This window comes from Benincasa hispida, chromosome 6 (assembly GCF_009727055.1).
Source record: "Benincasa hispida cultivar B227 chromosome 6, ASM972705v1, whole genome shotgun sequence".
NCBI classification, from domain to species: domain Eukaryota; kingdom Viridiplantae; phylum Streptophyta; class Magnoliopsida; order Cucurbitales; family Cucurbitaceae; genus Benincasa; species Benincasa hispida.
Genome location: NC_052354.1, coordinates 48,859,379 through 48,881,860, shown reverse-complemented (window position 1 = coordinate 48,881,860; position 22,482 = coordinate 48,859,379). Strand labels below are relative to the sequence as shown.

At 37.3% G+C, this 22,482-nt stretch overlaps 1 protein-coding gene across 1 annotated transcript; it reads left to right on the top strand.

The window, feature by feature from the left end:
- The first annotated feature begins 1,780 nt into the window (after positions 1-1,780).
- Positions 1,781-21,086, top strand: LOC120079357 (protein HASTY 1). The gene is made up of 22 exons (XM_039033518.1): positions 1,781-2,160; positions 3,405-3,506; positions 4,005-4,148; positions 6,813-6,893; positions 7,031-7,100; positions 7,296-7,366; positions 7,439-7,602; positions 7,683-7,754; positions 7,836-8,073; positions 8,292-8,354; positions 8,457-8,747; positions 10,395-10,508; positions 10,596-10,713; positions 10,799-10,968; positions 11,044-11,145; positions 11,508-11,611; positions 11,961-12,246; positions 12,598-12,845; positions 19,271-19,774; positions 19,894-20,188; positions 20,279-20,462; positions 20,543-21,086. Exons 1-22 carry the CDS (start codon positions 2,056-2,058, stop codon positions 20,620-20,622), a joined length of 3,606 nt encoding a protein of 1,201 aa, XP_038889446.1. The 5' UTR covers positions 1,781-2,055; the 3' UTR covers positions 20,623-21,086.
- The last annotated feature ends 1,396 nt before the right edge of the window (positions 21,087-22,482 follow it).

Below are 22,482 nucleotides of genomic sequence, written 5' to 3'. Positions count from 1 at the left end.
TTTCCACTCCCTCTCCTATTTCCTACCCAATTCGAGGCGAACTTCGTGAGATAGAATAGATATCTCTAATCATGATGTATTTACAATTTTTTGGATAACTTTTACCACCATATGCATATTCTTCCCCTCGATTCAAAGTCAATACTTAGATTTGAAACATGGTACATAACATTCATTTATTTATTTTGAATTTAATGTATTGAGTTTGAATTATCAAACTTCTAATTAGCTAAATAAAAATACATATTTAAGTTATTTAAAAAAGACAACTTTTTTTTAAAAAAAACATCTTAAAATTCATTAATGAGAAACACCTCTTAGCGGATTATAAAAAACTAAGCTTAATGATCGACCTTAATCACATGGGTAAATTCCAGATCCCTTCAACAATAGAAGAAACTCATCTAACTAAAGAAACCCAATTACAAGCTTAGGGTACAAAAGAACATCCAATAATGTAAACTCAAATCATCCACATTTTAATCTCATCTAAAATCACCCAAATTGAGAAATTTAGCATATAATTATTATGAATAGCTTTAACTAATACTTGAGAATTTGATTAAACCCAAATATTGGTTAAACTCATTTCAAACCGCACTTCAAGTCTAAATAGAATCACCAAAGCTTTGGTTGCATTATGTTTAAATTGCTAACACTCTTATAAAATATAGTTGGCAAACCGCCCTAGATCAATTCTCTTAATTGAGATTCAAATGTAGGGACAAAGGATTAAACCTTCACCCTCTAGAGAGAAAGGTTATATTAACTACCGTTGAACTAAATTTACTTTGACGACTATTGTATTATGATTAAATGTACGAGTAAGTACAACTTAATGAGAACTGACGCTATTCCTTCGCTTAAAGTCCGATATTTAAATCTTCTTACTCACACTTGTTGATTTAAATGTCACTGATTAGATTAATAGATGATTTAAACGGCACAAAAAGAAAAAGAAAAAATGAAAAATGAAAAAGAAAAGAGTAAACCAAGTAGACAAAAGCCAAACTAAGCATAATTCAACACAATATTTAGCATATATCTTTTTTCCCAAGATCATAGTTCGAATTTTCACAACCCATACTAAGATAGCCAAATAGATAAAATAACAATGAATTTGTGTCTAACAGGCATAAACTTTATTTCTAGGAATTGAGGTTAGATTTCTCGAAGTAAGAGCTATTTTTTAGGGACTTTTGTGCCCCAATGCCTAATCACAGTAAAGTTATTATTGAGTCAGATTGTTTGGAAGTGGTTAATTTATTAAATAACTCGACCGTTAAGTATCTTACCTTATTGAGGATATTAAGTTCAGCGCCATGATGTTGGAGATGTATCCTTCAATCATACTTTTTGACGTCACAACTTTATGACTCATTCACTTGCGCGAAAGGCGGTGGAAGAGAGAACGTTTCTCTTCTCATCCAATATTTCTTACCTTGGGTGATTGTTTTTCTAATTTTGCTTTTATTGTTTCCTCAAAAGAAAAAAAAGTGGAAAATTAAAATTTAAAAAAATTAACATTATCATAAATTTAACATAAAGATGTATGTTTAGTGCATATAAGGATTCATGCATGTTAGCATTTTAGTCCATTTTTCTCTTCTATATTTTATAAAATAAGTTTGAACCAGAAAAGTAAAAATAAAAGAAAACAAATACGATAAATAAAACTATTCTTGTTAGAAAGCTTGGAAAAATTAGGCTAAATTATAACAAACTATGATTGAAAATATTTATATGGAAAAAAGTTACATTTATTTTGTGAAAAAAGGGAGAGAGTTGAAATTTATGGTGGAGTAGGGGGGAAGGAAAACGGAAGAAAGAAGTTGAATAAAAAAAGGTACCTTCTCTGTGTCTTTACAGAGAGAAGAAGACGACCAGGGTCCATAAAACGTCTGTAGAAACTTGCAGAATCTTTATTCTTCAACAATCCCTTCAACAATCCTTCAAACCTTTCTCTTTCTCCCTCTCTCGCGGTTGTCACTGTGAAACCCAAGTAGCAGAAGCATCGGAAAAAGCTACTAGGAAAGGAAGAAGCATCGGCAATTGATGGGCGACAATACTGCTAATAATGTGGCCCAAGCCATTGCTGTATCGCTCGACTGGAGCTCCACTCCAGACGCTCGAAAAGCTGCTCTCTCCTATCTAGAATCTGTAAGCTTCATCATGTTTTGCCTTTTTTCTTGTTTAATAGTTTATGAGTGTGAGAAAATGCAGCTAATTATTTTTCTTTTGGGTTTTCTGATGCATGAATGCGAATTCTTGTTAGTTAAATAATATTTTGTTGGTTGATGATGCTGTTTTAATTGGGGTTTTGATGGATTCTGATTGTGGTTGGTTTTTGGGTTATGGAATCGCATGCTTACTTGGGGGTAATCTTATTGTATTCTGAGTTTTGGAAGATATTGGCAGTGGTTGGTTTTCTGGTTTATGAAAGCACTTGCTTATTTAGGGGCAAACTATGATGAATTTTCAAAACTTATTAAATTTTGGGAATCTTATTATATTATGAGTTTTGAAAGATGTTGGCAGTGGTTGGTTTTCTAGTTTATGAAATCAGTTACTTATTTTGGGGCAATTTATGATGAATCTTCAGAAGTTGTTCATCATTGTGAAATTGAGCACTCTGGAGTCAGATACTATTCCTTTTTAAATGCTTTTATCCCCTTTCTGTTTTTCTTCTCTCATGAAACTTGTTGAAGTATAGATATAATTTTGTTTTCCATAATCCATAAACTTAAGCTTTGGGTTGATTAGTGATATAACATAGTACTAGGGTAGGAGGTTGTGTGTTGAACCATGCTATGTCATTTCCTCCTCAATTGATATTGATATCCGCTTGTTGGATCTTTTACAAATTTCCAAGCCCACAAGTAAAGAGAGTGTTGAAGTTTTGATATAATTAAATTTACTGCAAATGATCAACTTAAGCTTAGGGGTGAGCAAAGCAAGCCGAAAAACCGGCTGAGCGATTGAAACCGAAACCGAGCTAACTGACAACGGTCGATGTCAACTGACATATGATCACCCCTACTTAAGCTTTTGGGTTGATTCCATTTAACAAAACCAATATGCTGATTATTTTATTTATTTATTTTTGGATAGAAGTTTCTTTCACCTCTTTGTTCTCTTCTCTTTTTAATGAAAATAAAATTTTGAGCAACCGAAGTGACTTTATTGTCTTCTCTTGTTCTCATACTTATTTCGATCAATTTTGTAATCCTCATAGATTGTTCTTTTATTTTTTACTTTTTTTCAATGAAAGTTGTTGTCATTGTAAAAGGAAGCAATCCTCATAGATGGTAAATTATGTTCTTGTATTTGGTTACTTGTTTTCTGATTCACAATGACCTACGTTTAAATTCTTGTGTTTTTTAGCATTCTTTTCACTTTTGCAGATTAAAACTGGTGATGTACGGATTTTGGCCAGCACATCCCTGGTTCTAGTTACAAATAAATGGTCTTCTGAGATTCGGCTTCATGCGTATAAAACGCTACAAGTTTGTGATTCCATCTTTAATGCCTAACTTGTAACCCTATTAACAACCTATTCATCCTTTCCATGCATGCTTTTTTCAAACAATAATTTATATTTATTTGTCATCTGTATTTGAATTTTTTGTATTGAACTGGAGTATGGGGAACCCTTTTCCAGATTTAAGCATGGCTTTTAGCTGAATTTAAACCTCATCAACTTTTTCTGAAAATATTCTTGGTTCCAATTTTTGTTACTCTCGTTGGTCCTAAGAAGTTTTAACCTGCAAGCATGACTCTTATAATATACTTAAATTAATGTTGTATATGAATTTAAATATAATGATTTATCGTTGAAGTTGATTAAATGAATTTTATTGTGCCCCGTATTTATTTTTGGGTTTGTAATTCATAACTCTAAATCCTCCTTTTCAGATTTCCATCATTGTTTCAACTGTTACATATTTGAATAATTGATTTTATCTCAATTTATTTCAGCTGTATTTGTTTGTATCTTTATGCAGCATTTGGTTCGCTTAAGATGGGAGGAATTGAATTCTATGGAGAAGAGAGATTTTGCAAATGTTTGCATTGAGCTTATGGCTGAAATCACGTCTCCTTGTGAAGAATGGGCTTTGAAAAGTCAATCAGCTGCTCTTGTTGCTGAGGTCATGCTCTTTAGGAACTACAGGATCTTAATTTATTATTTACACTGTAATAGGGCTGACAGTAGAAAGATATAGGAAGGTCATCCGTTGTTTCTGGGATTTGAAAGTCATTATTATCTTTGTGAATCCAATTTAAAAAAATGAAAGATATAAATCTACATCGAAATCACTTTTTTTTAGAACAACTGCTTTCATTGAGAAAAAAAGGAAGAATACAAGGGAATACAAAAACCAAGCCCACAAAACCCCCCTAGAGAAAGGGCTTCCAGCTAAGTAAAATATTGCTTACGAATAGTTACAAAAAGTTCTCGAGATCGAAGCCTAAAGAGAAACATGAAACCTTAGCAAAGACCAAATCTCACTAGGGTGTCTCTCCACCCCACGAAACACTATGTTGTTCCTCTTCTCCTAAAGATCTCACAATAGAGCACATATCCCCGCAAACCAAAGAAAACGACCTTTCTCTTTCAAATGAGGATGGAGGAACTCCTTGATCATAGAACGAATGTTCCTCTGATGAGCAAACATATAATCAAACTCCTGAAAGAAGCCATTCCATACAGATCTTGCATACTGACACTCTCAGAGAAGGTAGATCCAAGTTTTCCTCCGCCTTTGAACAAAAGATGCAACAAAAAGGATCCATTAACGAAGACATCTTTCTCAAAAGCCTATCCATTGTGTTCACACTACTAAGGCACCAAGCAAAACTTGCCAAGAAAAGAATTTGACTTTCTTAGGAATCTTAATCCTCCATAAAACATCAAAGATCGACTCAATGGCAGGAGAGGGATCCAATAAAATCCTAAAGAAAGACCTACAAAAGAAGCCCTTTGTGGGTGAAGAACTCCAAACACGAGCATCCTTTCTTCCAAGCCTAAAGTTAAGTGATATATAATTAACTTTGCTTTTACCCACTAGCTTAAGTTTTTGGGTCAATTGGTGATTGAAGATGGTATTAGAGCAGGTGGTCTAGGGAGGTCTTGTGTTCAAGCCCCTGCAATGTTATTTCCTCTCCATTTAATATTGATTTCCACTTGTTTAGTCTTCTTCATATTTCAAGTCCACAAGTGAGGGGGAGAGTGGTATATGATTAAATTTGCTCTTACCCACTAGCTCAAGCTTTTGGATCAATTGGTGATTTAAGACCCTCAATCAAAGAAAGAAGAGAGGCGACCTCCGTCATTTCCCTATTGAATAAAGGCCAACGGAAACCAAAAGAGAAAGAAGTCGAATTCTCCGACTAAACCAAAAATCCGACGCCTGACAATTTTTCAAGGAGGACAAATGATATAATCAAGGAAACACAGATGAGTGAGGTCTATCCCCCACCCAATGATCTTCCTAAAAGTACGTTTCCTTACCATCTACCACAACACAAAAACAAGATTGGGAAAAGGAAGGAAGATGAAAAGAAATCTCACTCCACAGATTTTGGTGTGTGCTTTTAACCCCTTTCGCCGCCACCCACGCATAGGGATGGGGACCTGCTTGCTCACAATAACCGATACTTGCTTTTGTTAATTTCAAGCCCCGACATTCCCTCAAAGAACCCTAGAATGTGATTGAGGATAAAGAAAGAGTTTTCTTTGCCAGAGCAGAAGGACATTGTGTCATTAGAAAACTGAGGTGAGATAGATCCACCTCCTTAAAACCAACCTTTGAAGGGCTCGAGAATGCCTCCTTCCACCTCCTTGTGAATGAGATGAATTAAGACTAGTTCACAACTAACAGGAAAAGGAAAATATATAGGGGATCCCTTGTCTCAAGCTTAGGCCTTTATCGAACTCTTGGAGAGCTGCTAATAAGGACAAAATATTTCACATTCCTAATGCATTCCTACACCCACATTCTCCATTTATACACGAAGTCTTTCTTTCCCATCACCCATGGTCGTAAGCTTTCTCAAAGTCGATTTAAAAAATCACACCCTCCTTTTTCTTGGTTCTATAATCCTCAATGACCTTGTTCACCGTGAGGGTCTGATAAAAAATTTGTCTCCCCATTGCAAAGTTCCTTAGAGCTTCAGAAATAGTCGAAGGGAGCATTTTCCTTGAGCGATTATCCAAGACCTTCGCAAGGATCTCGTACACATTGGTTATAAGACTGATAGGTTTGAAATCCTCGACCCTCTTTGCACTTTCCTTCTTAGGAATAAGACACACGAAAGTTTCCGAAAGGAAGCGGTTCAAGATGCCCTCTTGCAAAGAATGCTTTAGAAGTCCCCCTTTAGAAGATTCCAATTATCTTGGAAAAAAGCCATAGAGAAGTCATCCAGGCCAGGGATTTGCTCCTATCACTCCCAAAAACTGCATTCCTAATTTCATCTAGAGTGAAGGACCTCCATCTCCACACCCTCTCTGGTTGAGATGGGACTCCAATCAATGCCTTGAACAAATGGTTTTGGCATCAGGCAAGGCTGTACAGGTCAAAAACCATGGACAAAATCTCCTCCTCCACTAACTCGACTCGTACGCTTCTCATTGCCCTTGATCAAAATATAGACTGATAGGTCTTAGCTTTCTTGTTATTCTTAATATTTGGTTTGGCTCTTGACTTGGTTTGTAACTTCTCACGTATGAATGCAATTTTTTTCTCATGTTATAGAAAAGCATTCATACATACTATGATACTAGTTATTGCTCTTCTTTTCCTGATTTACAGATAGTCAGAAGAGAGGGATTAAGTTTATGGGAAGGATTGTTCCCATCTTTGGTTTCCCTGTCTAGTAAGGGTCCTATACATGTAAGTTCCAAAATTTGTTGCTTCAGAAATTTCTCCATTAAGGAAAAAAAAGGTTCTTCAGACACATTATTTCTTCTTCCTTCATTCCAAGAATTATACTCATATAATTAATTACTCTTTTGTTCATTTAATCTTAGGCGGAGTTGGTTTCAATGATGCTGAGGTGGCTTCCTGAAGATATTACAGTTCACTATGAAGATCTAGAAGGTTCATCATGAACTTTCATTGGTGTTCATGTGCTTCTGTTATATTATTTTTTATTATTGACTGGATGTCGGTAGCATTATAATTTATACATTTGGTGATATGTACTGGTACTGGTTTAAGTCTCTACATCTGAAGCTTTATCTTCTTTGTTTACATTTTGAAGTGGTGGTTCAATAACTTACAAAGGATTTTCAGGTGATCGGCGCAGAATCTTGTTGCGTGGGCTTACTCAATCTTTGCCTGAAGTTTTTTCTTTGTTGTATACAGTACGTTCATCCCTTAACATTCACACACTTCCTCATTCTAGATTTAGTATGATATTTCTTTTTGTTAAATAGTTACTGGAGAGGCACTTTGGAGCTGCCCTGAGTGAAGTAAGCAGTCAAAGGCTGGACATTGCAAAACAGCATGCAGCCGCAGTTACTGCTGCCTTAAATGCTGCTAATGCTTATGCTGAATGGGCACCACTACCTGATCTTGCTAAATATGGTATAATACGTGGGTATGATATTTTTATCTTATTCTTTGTAGAACCTGAGTTGGAGTTGTTGGTATATCTGGTTCTGAATGCACTCTCGACAGGTGTGGCTTCTTACTTTGTTCTCCTGATTTTCGCCTTCATGCCTGTGAATTTTTCAAGCTTGTCTCTGCGAGGTATGTCGCAGTGTTATGCATGTTCTGCGCAATCCTGAGCAAATGTCTTGACTTCCATTCTGTTTTGCACGTAAAATGCAGGAAAAGATCTCCAGATGCTACTACAACTGAATATGACTCTGCCATGAGAAATATTTTTGAGATATTGATGAACATCTCTAGAGAATTTTTTATCAGAGGTCCTCCTAGTTCTGGTGTGGTTGATGAAAGTGAATCTGAGTTTATGGAATGCATTTGTGAAAGTCTCGTATCCATGGGTTCATCTAATTTGCATTGTATATCTGGGGACAGCACTCTGCTTCCACTTTATCTTCAACAGGTAATTATGATTTGTCACCCCTGCGCTTAGAACCCCAGGCTTTAAGGATGTGAAACACTTGACCCCAAAGGCAACCCAAGGGGGTTTCATTTTTTGGGTCAGGCTAACTCAAGTATATCACTGACATAAAAGATTTGAGCTTCTAATGGATTTCAAGATTTATGAATAGTTTGCACACTGAAATATGCTTTCTTACTCGGAGATTTTTCCTGTCATAGATGCTGGGCTTTTTCCAACACGATAAATTAGCTCTTCATTTTCAGTCCCTGCACTTTTGGCTGGTATGTATGAGGTCTGTACGTTGTTTTCCTTAAAATGTTTGATATCACAATATTTTGCAGACAAGGTTTTATTTCAGCATGTACATTTTTTGTGCTCAATAGGCATTAATGAGGGATTTGGTATCAAAGTTGAAGGTTACAACCCATTCAACGGGAGATGTTTCAAAACCTAATTATCAAGGCTCTAGTTCTGCATCGCCTGATAATGACAAGAGATCAATCTTAAATTTTATGAATGATGATATATGTACTGTAATTCTTGATATATCTTTTAAGCGACTGCTGAAGAAAGAAAAGGTTTCCACTGTCGTAGCACCCTTACTGGGGGGATTGGAGTTGTGGAGTGATGATTTTGATGGAAAGGGTGATTTCAGCCAATATCGGTCAAAGCTGGTATGTATGACTACTTAATCTAATATTTACCCATGGTAATTGTTGTATTTTATAAGAACCTTTCTTGACTTTTTACACTTTCAGTATGAACTGGGATTCATTTTCTGAAGATATGACTCACGGAGTGAAAAGAGAATACAAAAAATTGAGAGAAAAACTATAAAATTAGCAAGGACAAATAAAGGCATTTCAGTTAAGATTTAAGACATATATCTTGCAAAGAGAAGCTAGAAAAATGTTCAGATAGAGAAAACTAAGATAAATCCTTTGGACGAGCTGATTCAAAACAATCGAGCCAAAAGAGATGCTTGTTTTAGAAAATCCGTTGGTTTCTTTCCAACCAAATTTCTGATAATGGGCTTAAACCACATTAATACACCAATTATAACACCAATTATAGTCTCGGAAGATAAAGCAGGACCAACCAGCAGCTGTTGAACATTACCCTTGAAAACATTAGAGAAACCCCACTGAAAATTAAAAATGGATAAAAGCTTGCACCAACAGGCACGTGAACAGGGACCACTAAAGAAAATATGTTGAGATAATCCCCATCAGCCGAACATAATGAGCAAATTGAGGGCGAAATACAATTATATGGCAGTTTTCTTTGAAGAACCTCAGAAGGGTTTTAGACTTCCATTAAACATAATCCATAACAAACTGCCAACTCTTTTGGTACATTTGGATTTCCATAATGCCAAATAAATCTCCTTTTCCAAAGGAGAAGAAGAAGTTAAATGTCAAGTTAATGACTTCACAGAAAATATGCCTGAGGGTTCAAGGGGCTACCCTTCAAAAAATGATGTTCCATGACTAAATAGAAGAATTCCAATGTGCTGAAATCGAATCACTCGGTGACATAGATAAAGAAAACAATCAAGGGATGCTAAACTTTGAAGGAGAATCATTTAACCATGGATCATGCCAAAAAGAAATACGACTGCCATTGTCTACGTTGAAAACAGAAAATGATTCCACACTCTTCCAAATCTTAGAAATACGCATCCAAGGATTACGAGAACTCAAAACATGCTTTCCAGGCGTATGCCTCTCAAAAATAGAGGAATCATGAATGCTAACAATTACCTTATGCCAGAAGGAATTAGGCTCGTGAATTAAATGCCATCCCCATTTAGCAACGTGTGTTTTGTTCTTACAATTTAAAGCTCCAATGCCATGATCACCATTAGTTTGTCCATCGAAACTAAGCTCCATCTCACCCAGTGATTGATTTTACCTCCTTCACTTTCTTTTCAAAAGGAAGACTTCATCGACCGCTCCAAAATTAGACCAACATTGGAAGGTATGAGAAATAAGGACATGTAATAGAGTGGGATCCAGGATAATACCAAATTGCAAAGCGCTAAATGACCGCCATGGGATAGGTTGAACCGTTTCCATCTATCAAGGTTCTTTTGAGGATTACAAATTGTTGGATCCATTCATTGTATTATTACTTATTGTTCTGTGTGTCTCCGTGCATATGTTAGAACCTTTCCAACTGTATACATGCAAGGAGGACGAGGATATTTTTTATTTTCTGGATTATGATTTATTTTGATGGCTCTCACATAATATCTATCCAGATTCCTGGTTAGTGTTTCAATATCATTTCTAGTATTTATGCAAAATTTCTCGATGCAGTTGGAGTTGATCAAATTTTTAGCTCTATACAAGCCTGTTATAACCAGCGATAAGGTTTCTGAAAGAATTATCACAATCATCAAAAGCCTTTCGCTATTACAAATGCCTTGTCAGGTTTGGTTACAGTACTTTCAATTAACTCCCCTGTAGTTCTTATGAGTTGGCTACTCTTTTGTAAGTGTAAGATTTGTTCTGATACAGGACATAGCTATGTTGGAAAGCATGCAATCAACTCTTGACAATGTTGTAAGTACTATTTTTGATGAATTTGGTGCGGCCAGTACTGAAATTCAGTTGCAATTGCGTGGAATTTTTGAAGGTCTGCCAATAACCTTGTGTTCTATTGACACTTTATGTCTAAATAAATTTGTAGTTCTGAGTTGACTGGTTCTTTGACCCCCTAGGTTTAATTCAGCAACTTCTTTCATTAAAATGGAGTGAGCCAGCCTTGGTGATGGTCCTTGGGCACTATCTAGATGCTTTGGGTCCCTTTCTGAAATATTTTCCTGATGCTGTTGCAAGCGTCATCAATAAGTTGTTTGAGCTCCTAACGTCACTCCCTATTGCTATCAAGGTTCTTATTGACATATGCATTATATGTTTAAAAGGACATACTTGGATAATTGTTTAATACACGGCTTTTTGGCAGGATCCTTCTACAAGTAGTGCAAGATATGCAAGGTTACAGATCTGTTCATCTTTTATTCGTATAGCCAAAGCTGCTGATAGAAGTATTCTGCCCCATATGAAGGTTTCCTTAACCTCTATTTATCACCTACGTGTTTATATGCACATAATTATTGACAAGCATACATGTAGATTCACTGTATTGACGAGAGTGAATTCGCCTTCCCTGATTTCTTTTCTACCCTCGCCTTCTCTTCATCTTCTAGTCTCATGCTCGCACCATGGTTTATATTAAGAAAAGGCTTTTTATTTATCTAAGAAAAGGCTTTTTATTTATCTTTCTGTTGTAAATCAATAGCAAAAGTATCTTAAAACTTAAGAATTGTAGACAACTTATACATGCATCAATTGAAATGACCAAGAGCCTTAGCTTATGATGGGAAATGGAATCGTCATCATTCATATTATCATTTTTTTCTTGCATAGGGTATAGCCGACTCCATGGGATATTTACAAAGAGAAGGGCGTTTGCTTCGTGGTGAGCATAATCTTCTGGGTGAAGCATTTCTTGTCATGGCTTCTACTGCTGGGTAATTAGCAACTTATTTGAACTGACTTCATTTTATGGTTGACAATATGTTCATATTCAGATCTGTCATAGAGTTGAAGTTCAGAGGTTTCACCTTGTCTGAATGTTCTAAATATGTGTTTTATGTTGTATTTTCTTTGTATCCATAAATGTGCTTGGCTTCTGATTAGTATTAGAATTTTTTATTAATGCTGTAAGTATTCTAGTCGCTCATTTTATAAGAAAATTATCACTCACTATTAGGAAATGATCCTTGGAAATTTATTTAATAATTGAAATAACCCTAGCTATTTTTACACAATTTTTGTCTAACATCATGCTATTATTCCACTTCTATAAACCTGTTGCAGAATTCAACAGCAGCATGAAATTTTAGCTTGGTTGCTGGAACCTTCAAGTCAACAGTGGATGCAGCCTGAGTGGCAAAATAATTATTTGTCTGACCCCCTGGGTCTGGTTCGTCTTTGTTCTGAGACATCTACAATGTGGTCAATTTTCCACACTGTGACATTCTTTGAAAAAGCACTTAAGAGAAGTGGAACAAGAAAAGCCCATCCAAATATGCCGAACTACTCAACCACAAGTTCTCACCCCATGGCTTCCCATTTGTCATGGATGCTACCTCCCCTGTTAAAAGTAAACTGCAATTCTATGATTGTTACTGACTAATTCTTATTATTTCTTTTGAAATTCTATGTTTGGGTAGAAGTTTCCCATGTTCTCAAGTAGAATTATTAATAAGTGAAAAAAAAGAAAGCTTTTGATGTCTCCTATAGCACATTGGGAATGTGCAGTCTCCTCATGTAGTAGTGGGGTGGGCTATGATGCATGGATATCGAGAATTCCTGCCTTTTCTTTTCTATTTGAAGTTATCTGTCTATAAAATAAATCACAGTTCGTGTGTTGAAGATTTTTTTTTTTTTAATTAAAATCCACAGTTCACTGCATGCACCGAATGATAACCATCAACATCTCTTTGATATGCAGTTGCTCCGTTCTTTACATTCCCTTTGGTGTCCAGCTGTATCCCAGACATTACCTGGAGAGGTCAAGGCTGCAATGACTTTGAGTGATACTGAGAAATTCAGTCTTCTTGGTGAAGCGAACCCTAAACTTTCAAAAGGTGCATTAAGTGTCACAGATGATCCTCACTCTGACATGAGCAAGGGAGGGGGGCATCCAGAGGCTAGTGAAACTGATATTCGTAATTGGTTTAAATGTATAAGAGATAGTGGGTAAGTAACGAGTAACATATGCATGTCTCTGGTCTATTCTTGGTTGTGCAATTTATAGTTTCTCTTTCCATATTCTTCATGATTCCTGCTTTCTTATATTTTGTTTTGTTTGTTTATTTAACTAGATAAGATATAAAAATATTTTTGTACCATATCAAGTATAACACTCTCGATTCTGTTTCCTTAAAAAAGAAAATGAAAAAAAAAAAAGCAAGTAGATCTTATTCTCTATTTTGGCTGAAAGCTTCGAAGGAGATCCCCCAGCAAAATTCTGGTGGTAATTACAAGATGACTGTTGCTGGACTGTGAGGAGAAATAAGAGAGAATCTTTTACCACATATCATATTTCTATTCTTCTTGAAATCACCTTTTGAGCATACTCGCCTGTGTTCTTTCATTTATCTTTATTGAATGTTAGGCTTCTGATAAAAGAAATGATGCACACTAGTATTGTAGTGTTAGACGGATGGCTGTTTTAGAAGATAAGTAGGATTCCAATGTTACAGTTTTTGTACCCCTTTGCCTTTTTCCCTTCGTACATTTCATCTCTCCATCAATAGTTTTTATTGAAATAGAAGAAAAGAAGACGACACAAGGAGTTTACGTGAAAAACCCTAATTCAGGGAAGAAAAACCACGGTAGAAAAGGACTTATTATTTAATGTCATACATACAATAGACCCAACCTCATATAAATAGAATGAGGTGAAACCCTAATTTAGCAAATATAGTATAAATTACAAAAGTGCCCTTAGGGCTAATTCAACGTATTTCAACACTCCCCCTCAAGTTGGGGCATAGATATCGACAAGACCCAACTTGCTAATACAAGCTTCAAACATCTGTCTCGATAACCCTTTCGTAAAAACATCTGCAATCTGTTGGACTGAAGGTATGTAGGAAATACAAATAGCTCTGCGGTCTAACTTTTCTTAACAAAGTGCCTGTCAATTTCCACATGTTTGGTTCTATCATGTTGCACGGGATTATTCGCAATACTGATGGCAGCCTTATTATCACAATACAGCTTCATGGGCCCCGGACTACTCTCGTGAAGAACAGATAAAACTTTCTGCAACCAGATTTCTTCACACACTCCCAGATTCATAGCTCTATACTCTGCCTCAGCACTACTTCTGGCCACTACACCCTGTTTTTTACTCCGTCAAGTTATCAAATTTCCCCATACAAAGGTACAGTACCCTGAGGTTGACCTTCTATCAGTCATAGATTCGACCCAATCTGAGTCAGTATATGCCTCGATGCTCCGTGTGTCATGTTTCCTGAACACCAAGCCCTTCCCAGGGATGGACTTCAGGTATCTCAAAATTCGAGTCACAGCTTCCATGTGCTCCTCATATAGACTCTGCATGAATTGACTTACTACACTCACAACATAGGAGATGTCGGACCTAGTATGAGACAAGTAAATCAGTTTTCCTACTAAGCGTTGATACCTCTCCTTATTCACAGGAACTCCTTCTGAAATACTTTTCAGTTTGCTATTGACCTCAATAGGAGTGTCAATAGGTTTGCATCCAGTCATTCCTGTTTCCTTTAACAAGTCCATAGTGTACTTCCACTGAGATACAGATATTTCTGCTTTTGTTCTTGCCACTTCCATCCCTAGAAAATACCTTAAACTACCAAGATCCTTGATTTCAAATTCACCTGCCATCCTTTGTTTTAGCTTAGCAATTTCTGTCGTGTCATCCCCTGATAGGATGATGTCATCAACATACACTACCAACACAACAATCTTTCCTAAGGGTGATTTTTTGATAAACAAGGTATGATCAGAATGCCCCTGAACCAAACACAGTGAACCTGTCAAACCATGCTCTAGGGGACTGCTTCAACCCATATAAAGACTTCCTGAGTTTGCAAACATGATTCCCAAACTTAGCTTCGAAACCTGGAAATGGACTCATATAAACTTCCTCTTCCAACTCACCATTTAGGAAGACATTCTTTACATCTAGTTGATGTAGGGGCCAATCTTTATTTACGGCGACAGACAGAAGAACACGAATCATGTTTAACTTAGCCACTGGGGAAAAAGTTTCTGAATAATCAATCCCATACCTCTGAGTGAACCTTTTAGCAACTAACCTGGCTTTATACCTCTCGAGTGTTACGTCAGATTTATACTTCACTGTGAACACCCATTTGCAACCAACTGTTTTGTGACCTCTTGGGAGAGCTACTAACTCCCAAGTCTTATTTACCTCAAGAGCCCTCATTTCCTCCATTACTGTTGCTTTCCACTCGGGAACTTCCATGGTTGCATGTACACTGGTAGGTATTGCTAGAGCATCCAACTGAGTAGTAAAAGCCTTAAAACCAGGAGATAAGTTACTATAGGTCAAAAAACTATGCAAAGGGTATTTTGTACATGACCTGGTTCCCTTTCTCAGAGCAATTAGCATATCCAGAGTGGTATCATAGTTGTCAGTTTTCGTCTGTCTCTCTTCAGTATCAGACTTTTGAGACAATTCTGCATCTTCTTGAGGATCTTTCAGCACCTCATTATCTCCTGAAGTTTCAACCTTCTCTGAGCTCATTTCATCATTTTCTATGTTCCCAGACTTTTCTTCAAGACTCTCCTCTGAAACAATGGGATCTTGAACCTGAGCTGGTTCCGACGCTTGGACACTTTCCGATGGAACACCAGAGGTTTCCTGAATTTCCTTTCTGAGATTCTTCCTATAGTATGTTATCCAGGGCACTTGTCTAGTAGGAAGAACCGACATGGGAAACAACAGGAGCAGAGGTCAGGTTTAAGACTAGGTAGACTGGGAACAACAGGAGCAGAGTTAGGTTCAAGACTAGGTAGACTAGGTCCAGGAACATTGGGCTAGGCTCAGGTTCAGGAATATTAGGACTAGGCTCAAGATTGAGGCTAATGGATACGGAGTACGTGGAACTGTTAGTCTCTTCATTCCGTGGTCTTCCCCTGAAAAACTAATGGGAAAGAACGGTTTATCTTCAAGGAATGTGACATCCATAGTGACAAAAATATTTTCTGGAAGATGGATGAAAGCATTTATAGCCTCGCTGATGAAGGGGATACCCGACAAACACACATTTTTTAGCTTGTGGAGCAAACTTAGTCCAGTGTGGACCATGATTAATGAACAAAGGTTGTACACCCAAACACAACGAAGAGGAACCCTCAGGAATATGACGGTGAGCGATAGGACTTTTTTGAAGTCACGTCAGAGGGTTTGAAACTTTTAGAATCGTAGAAGGCTTCTATTAATTAGTTAGATGACTGCGGTATGAACCGCAATCTTCCCCAAGGTACGAAGGGAGAAACGCTGTGGAATATCAAGGAACTGAGCAACCAATGAGATGGCGATTTTTCCGCATGATTTTTCCGTTTCAGCCCCCCATTTTGTTGTGAGTATATGCACACGAGTTTGATGGATGATCCCTTTTGACACTAGGAATTCCTGAGTGTGGTTGACAAACTCACGACCATTGCTCATCCGAAGAATGGCAATCTTTGTGTTGAACTGTGTTAATACAGTGGTATAGAACTGTTTGAAGGTAGATAAAACCTCGGACTTATCAGCAAGGAGATATACCTCATGTAAGTCGGTGTATGGTCATCGATGAAAGTTACAAACCATCGTTTACCAGACAGGGTAGAGATGCTTGAGGGACCCAAACATCACTGTGGACCAGGTGAAAAGGCTGGGTAAGGTTTATAGGGCTGAGAAACAAACGACACGCGAGGTTGTTTAGCACGTATACAGACATCACAAGATAATGAAAGAACATTCACATTATGGAATAAATGAGGAATAAATATCACATATATTGAAACTAGGATGTCTAAGACAAAAATGCCAACAATAATAATTTGTTCAGACATAGTAAACGAAGATAAAAGACTAGTCCTAAACAAGCTTCTGGAGGAAGCATCTTAGAAAGGAAATATAGGCCTCTGTCATATCGGGCAGTGCCAATCGTTTCCTCGAGCTCAAGTCCTGAAACAAAGCAGTATCTAGTGAGAAGACAACTCTACAGTTCAAATCTTTTGTTATTTTGCTTATTGATAATAAGTTGTAAGAAATTTTGGGCACATGTAAGACATTTTGCAGAGTTAATCCCTGAAATGGTGACAGTCTGCCTTTTCCAGCAATAGGAGCGAAGGACCCATCCGCAATTCGAATCCTTTCATTTCCAGCGCTTGGATAGTATGAGAGAAACTAGTCGGATGAGCAGTTAAGTGATCGGTCGCTCCTGAATCTAGAATCTATAACTCATTCCCTTCAACAAGGAAACTAAAAGATTGAGGGTTACCTGATTGAGCAACTGTTCCGATCCCTATGGTACCTGAATCACTAGGATTGGTCACTGAAGGCTATGTCTGAGGTTGTGCAGCCCCCTTAACTGATTCACCCATTAGAGCACGTCCAGATTTTGACTCGTCATTCAGAAGGCGACATTTACCATTTGGAGGGTGACCATGCAATTTCCAGCACTGATCTTTTGTGTGCCACTGTTTTTTGCAATACTCACATACTGGGGGTGTTTTACTATTCTGCTTGTCATCATCAGCTCCAACGGACTTTACCCCGAAAGCAGCTGACTCTACAGTGGTAACACCCGACCCGTTCATTGCACTCAATCTATCTTCTTCCAATCTAACCTCTGAACAGACCTCCATGAGAGACGGAATTGGTTTCTGCCCTAGTATTCAACTACGAAATGTATCAAATTTGGGGTGTAGCTCGGCAAGAAAATCATACACACGCTCAACCTCTTCTATCTTGGAGTATTGAATTCCATCTTGTGGGCAGTTCCAGATGATCTCCTGACATAGATCCATTTCTTGCCATAACAACGACATCTTGCTGAAGTATGACGTTACATCCATGCTCCCTTGTTTGCATTCGTAAATCTGTTTACGTAGAGTATACAGGCGGGATGCGTTCTGACGCCTCGAATATAACCGTGGGACTGCATCCCAAATATCTCGGGCAGTGGTTGAATAGAGTAAAGGTTTCCCGATTTGTGGTTCCATGCTACTGATTAACATTGAGCGGAGCAAAGAATCCTCTGCCTTCCAGACACGCTCTTGAGGATCCCCAGGATTCGGTCGTGGTATCTCTCCAGTCAAATATCCAAACTTATGGCGTCCCTTAAGAACCATTTTAATTGTTTGGGACCAAGAAAAGTAATTTTGCCCATTCAACTTCTCTCCCGTGATCATTCCTGATACATCGGGGAAGAATCATGGCCATTCAATCTGGCTCCAAGGGCGGCCATCTGTTGCTAGAGACTAATCAATTGTTGTTGGAGTTCCCCATGAGATTCAGATCTGGAATTTTTCTGTCAAAAAACCATGGGATTTTCTTCAATGGAATCACCCATTCGAAATTGAGGCTGAACTGGATACACATGAGAAAGAAGCTGTCCACCATGGTGTTGTGAAGAAGCTACTGCCAGAAGTCCACCGACGGCAAAGTTCGGCAACCCGTGACCGGCGCTGCTCCCAGACGGCTGCGATGGTGGGTAACGGACAGAAGGCTCGGCGATTGGCTGCAAGGTTGAAGAAATTGCGTCGATCTGACTCGACCTGGCAGCTGGAGCAAACCCACGACCGTCTGGTGCAGATTCGGTTCTGTGCGACGCCGAGGTACCAATCGGTTGTAAATCGATCGCGTGCGTCGGCTGGAGGACGTGCGAAGCTGAGACGGTCGAGGTACCGATCGGCTGTAAATCGATCGCGTGCGCCGGCCGTGGAACGTGCGAAGCTGAAACGGTTGCGTGCGAAGTCGAGGGTCCGATCGGTTGTGAACCGCTCGCGTGTGCCGGCTGGAGAGCGTGCGAAGCGAAGAGACCTTCCTCGATGGTGTTTGGCTGGAACGGTTGAGTCTGGAAGTTAATCGGCGCGCTGGCTGGAGCAAGCCCACCACCTGCTGTTCAGCCCGCCGGCTAGATCTGTTCGGTTGAGCTACCTGGGATGATGGTTCGGAGATAGTGATCAACTGGTTTGAATCACAGCCTCATTAGTCAGCGTACCTTTACCTATCAAGTTTGATGATTGAGTTTCTTCTATCGGGGCTAGGGTTTCATCACCTTGCTCTGATACCATATTGAAATAGAAGAAAAGAAGACGACACAAGGAGTTTACGTGGAAAACCCTAATTTAGGGAAGAAAAACCACGGTAGAAAAGGACTTATTATTTAATGTCATACATACAATAGACCCAACCTCAGATATAAATAGAATGAGGTGAAACCCTAATTTAGCAAATATAGTATAAATTATAAAAATGCCCTTAGGGCTAATTCAACGTATTTCAACAGTTTTGTTTTCTATATAAAATATGATGTTACAGAGTATGTGTTCAAAGTTCATTTGATGGCTTTATTTAGTACCAAGTGCTAACTTGTCTTACATAATTTTAGGTATAACGTCGTTGGTTTATCAGCAACTGTTGGAGAATCGTTTTTCAATTGCTTGGATATTCATTTTGTCTCTCTTGCTCTAACGGAAAATGTCCACTCAATGGAATTCAGACATTTGAGGCAGCTAGTTCATGCGGTTATTATTCCTCTTGTTAAGTCTTGTCCTCCACATTTGTGGGATGTCTGGCTGGAGAAGCTCCTGATGCCATTAATTCAACATACCCAGCAATGTCTGAACTCCTCTTGGTCCAATCTCCTACATCAAGGTAGAGCAAACGTCCCTGATGTCCTTGGAATCCCTTCGAAGACCGACTTGAAAGTGGAAGTTATGGAAGAAAAGCTACTCCGAGATTTAACCAGAGAAGTATGTTTACTCCTTGCTGTTATAGCTTCATCACCTCTTAATCCAGGCCTTCCTTCCCTAGAGCAATCTGGACATGTGAATCGTGTGACTCTTTCATCTCTCAAACACTTGGATGAGTTCTCGTCAAGCTGCATGGTTGGGTAAGTATGGTATCATGTTTTTACCTAAAAAACTTGAGCACATTTTTTATCATAGAAAGAATATATAGAAGTTTTCATCTCTGATGTATGTATATGTTTTTTCTTTCTTGCCCCTTCAGCTTCTTAATAAAGCACAAAGGCTTAGCCATTTCAGCACTACGGATATGCTTAGATGCATTTACATGGACGGACGGTGAAGCTGTGGCAAAAATTTCTTCCTTCTGTTCTACTTTAGTTCTTTTATCTATATCAACAAAAGATGGGGAGCTCCACGAGTTTGTTTCCCGGGATCTCTTCTCAGCAATCATCCAAGGATTGACTCTCGAGTCGAATGCTTTCATTAGTTCTGATCTGGTTGTCCTCTGTCGTGATATATTTATACATCTCTCTGAGAGAAACCCAGCTCCTAGACAGGTTAGGTTGATTTGCTAGCTTATATTTGGTAGAATGCCAACAAATGAAACACATTCTAGTAAACAACGTCTGTTTCTTAAAACCTTTCAGGTCTTGCTCTCACTCCCCTGCATTAAACATCATGATTTGGTTGCTTTTGAGGAAGCACTGGCAAAGACATTTAGTCCAAAAGAACAAAAGCAATATATGAAGAATTTGCTTTTATTGGCAACTGGAAACCAATTAAAGGCCCTAGCAGCTCAGAGAAGTGTCAATACCATTACTAATGTATCAGGTAACTACAATAAACTTTTCTCCTGCTTATCATTTCAAATGGTTTCCAAGCTCTACTGAATTCTCCTTTCCTACCTTCAGCAAAGTCACGTGGTTCAGTCAGCGCTTCAGAGACAAGATTGGATGAAGGGGATTCTCTTGGCTTGGCAGCAATATTGTGACGGTCGTTCTCTCATGCAGACCTGCTGTACAGGAAATGAGCTATTTACTCATCGGAATTCTAACCGACATACCATAAGTTTGGTCTTCGGTTTATCATCAAAGATCTGCTAAGGATCTGTATACTCTTTCAACATCCCATATTCTATATTCTTGATATAGGCATTACACTTTTCTAGTACTCAGAAAGTTTCTCCTTGGCTGCGGTTTGAAGATGTTTACCAGATCTGAAGAGTTCCCATTGCTTACAGGGTTTATAAACCTCTATAACTTAAATAGGTAGATCAAGGTATTTATAAGCCCCACAAATTATAGTTTTAGAGTTATTTAAAGGTCTTTCTTCATACTAAGGTTTTTTTCTGTCAATACTTGTGTATGTAATTTTCAGTTTTATACCTGACTATTTTTTCACATTAAAGAGATGAGCTTTTAGAGAAAATCTGACCCTTAAAATCTCTTTCCTCGATTACTACGTTTCTCCTTTCGCTGCTGCAGATTAAATAAAGTTAAACTATTTATTGCCGGAAGTTGTGTCAAACTATTTATTGCAGATTTAATCGCTGCTGCAGATTAAATCACTGAACTTTTGAACTTATTCTATTTTAGTCACATCCTAATATGTCCAAATTAAAGTTCATGTGCTTTCAAGTTTTAATAGATCTTAATTTTAATCTTAAAAATAGTCTTCCTTCTATAAAATTTTATTATTATTGTCAAATAAGATTAGAAAAAGATATTATAAAAGTTTAGGACTACATATGTACCACCAAACATCTTAAAGAAAGATTAAGAGTAAGTTTTAGGTTAATTGAAATATGATCATGTTGGTTCAAAATGTGCTAAGATATCAAGGTGAGTTTAGCTCAAATGACATGGTCTAGCATATAATGTGTATGTAGTATAAATCCTTTCACCCTCTATTATACGCTTAAAAATAAAAGACTTGTTAAGTTGATAATGTCTATCCTAATCTCTCGATTCTTTTTTGTTTTTGGTGAATTTTTACAACATTATTTGATAGTTAATTTATGCATCGAGAAAAACTTAATTTTTTGAGTTAAACTTGATTTTTATTTAAATGCTTGAGTTTATAAAGATACATTGTGGTTTTTTTCCCATGAAAATTGGCTGAAGGCCAACTCAACCTCTATATTGGATTGGGCTATCACAACGTATTTGGGTTCACTTAGCTTTTAACGGAGTGAAAACTTTATTAGTTGCCTTGGATTGGTTTTAAATGTGTTTGATACTATATTTATAAATCATAAAATAAGGCATGATTATCCCCTAAATGTCAAATTTAATATAAACTATTATAAATTAAATTGTAGCATGTTTTAAGTTTAAATCTTTGTATAACTATTAATTTGTAATATTATATAAGTTAAAATACATTACACCACTACACCATGCATATTTTAATTTTTAGAAATGAATTGAGTTTATTACCTGAAATATTATATTTGTAAATATTTTTCTAATATAATCATGCATTTTTTTAAGAAAACTTAAAACTCAACATAAAAATGGTTCTCATAATTTGCTTTGTATTACAAAATTTAAAAACAATGGTAACAAAACACCTATTTAATAAAAAAGTATAAAACAAAATCTAAATTATCAACCAAACAAATACTAACCAAAACCCTAATTGTGCAATGCCTATTCAATTGGAGACCAAAAGGTTCAAAAAAAAAAAAAAAAAAAATTCTTCGACCCTGTTTGGTAACCAATTGATTTTTTGTTTTTATTTTTAAAAATTAAGCCTATTTTACCCAAATTTCAAAACAAAAACAACCTTTTTGAAAACTACTTTTTTTATTCTCAAAACTGGCTTTGGTTTTTTAAACCATTAATGAAAA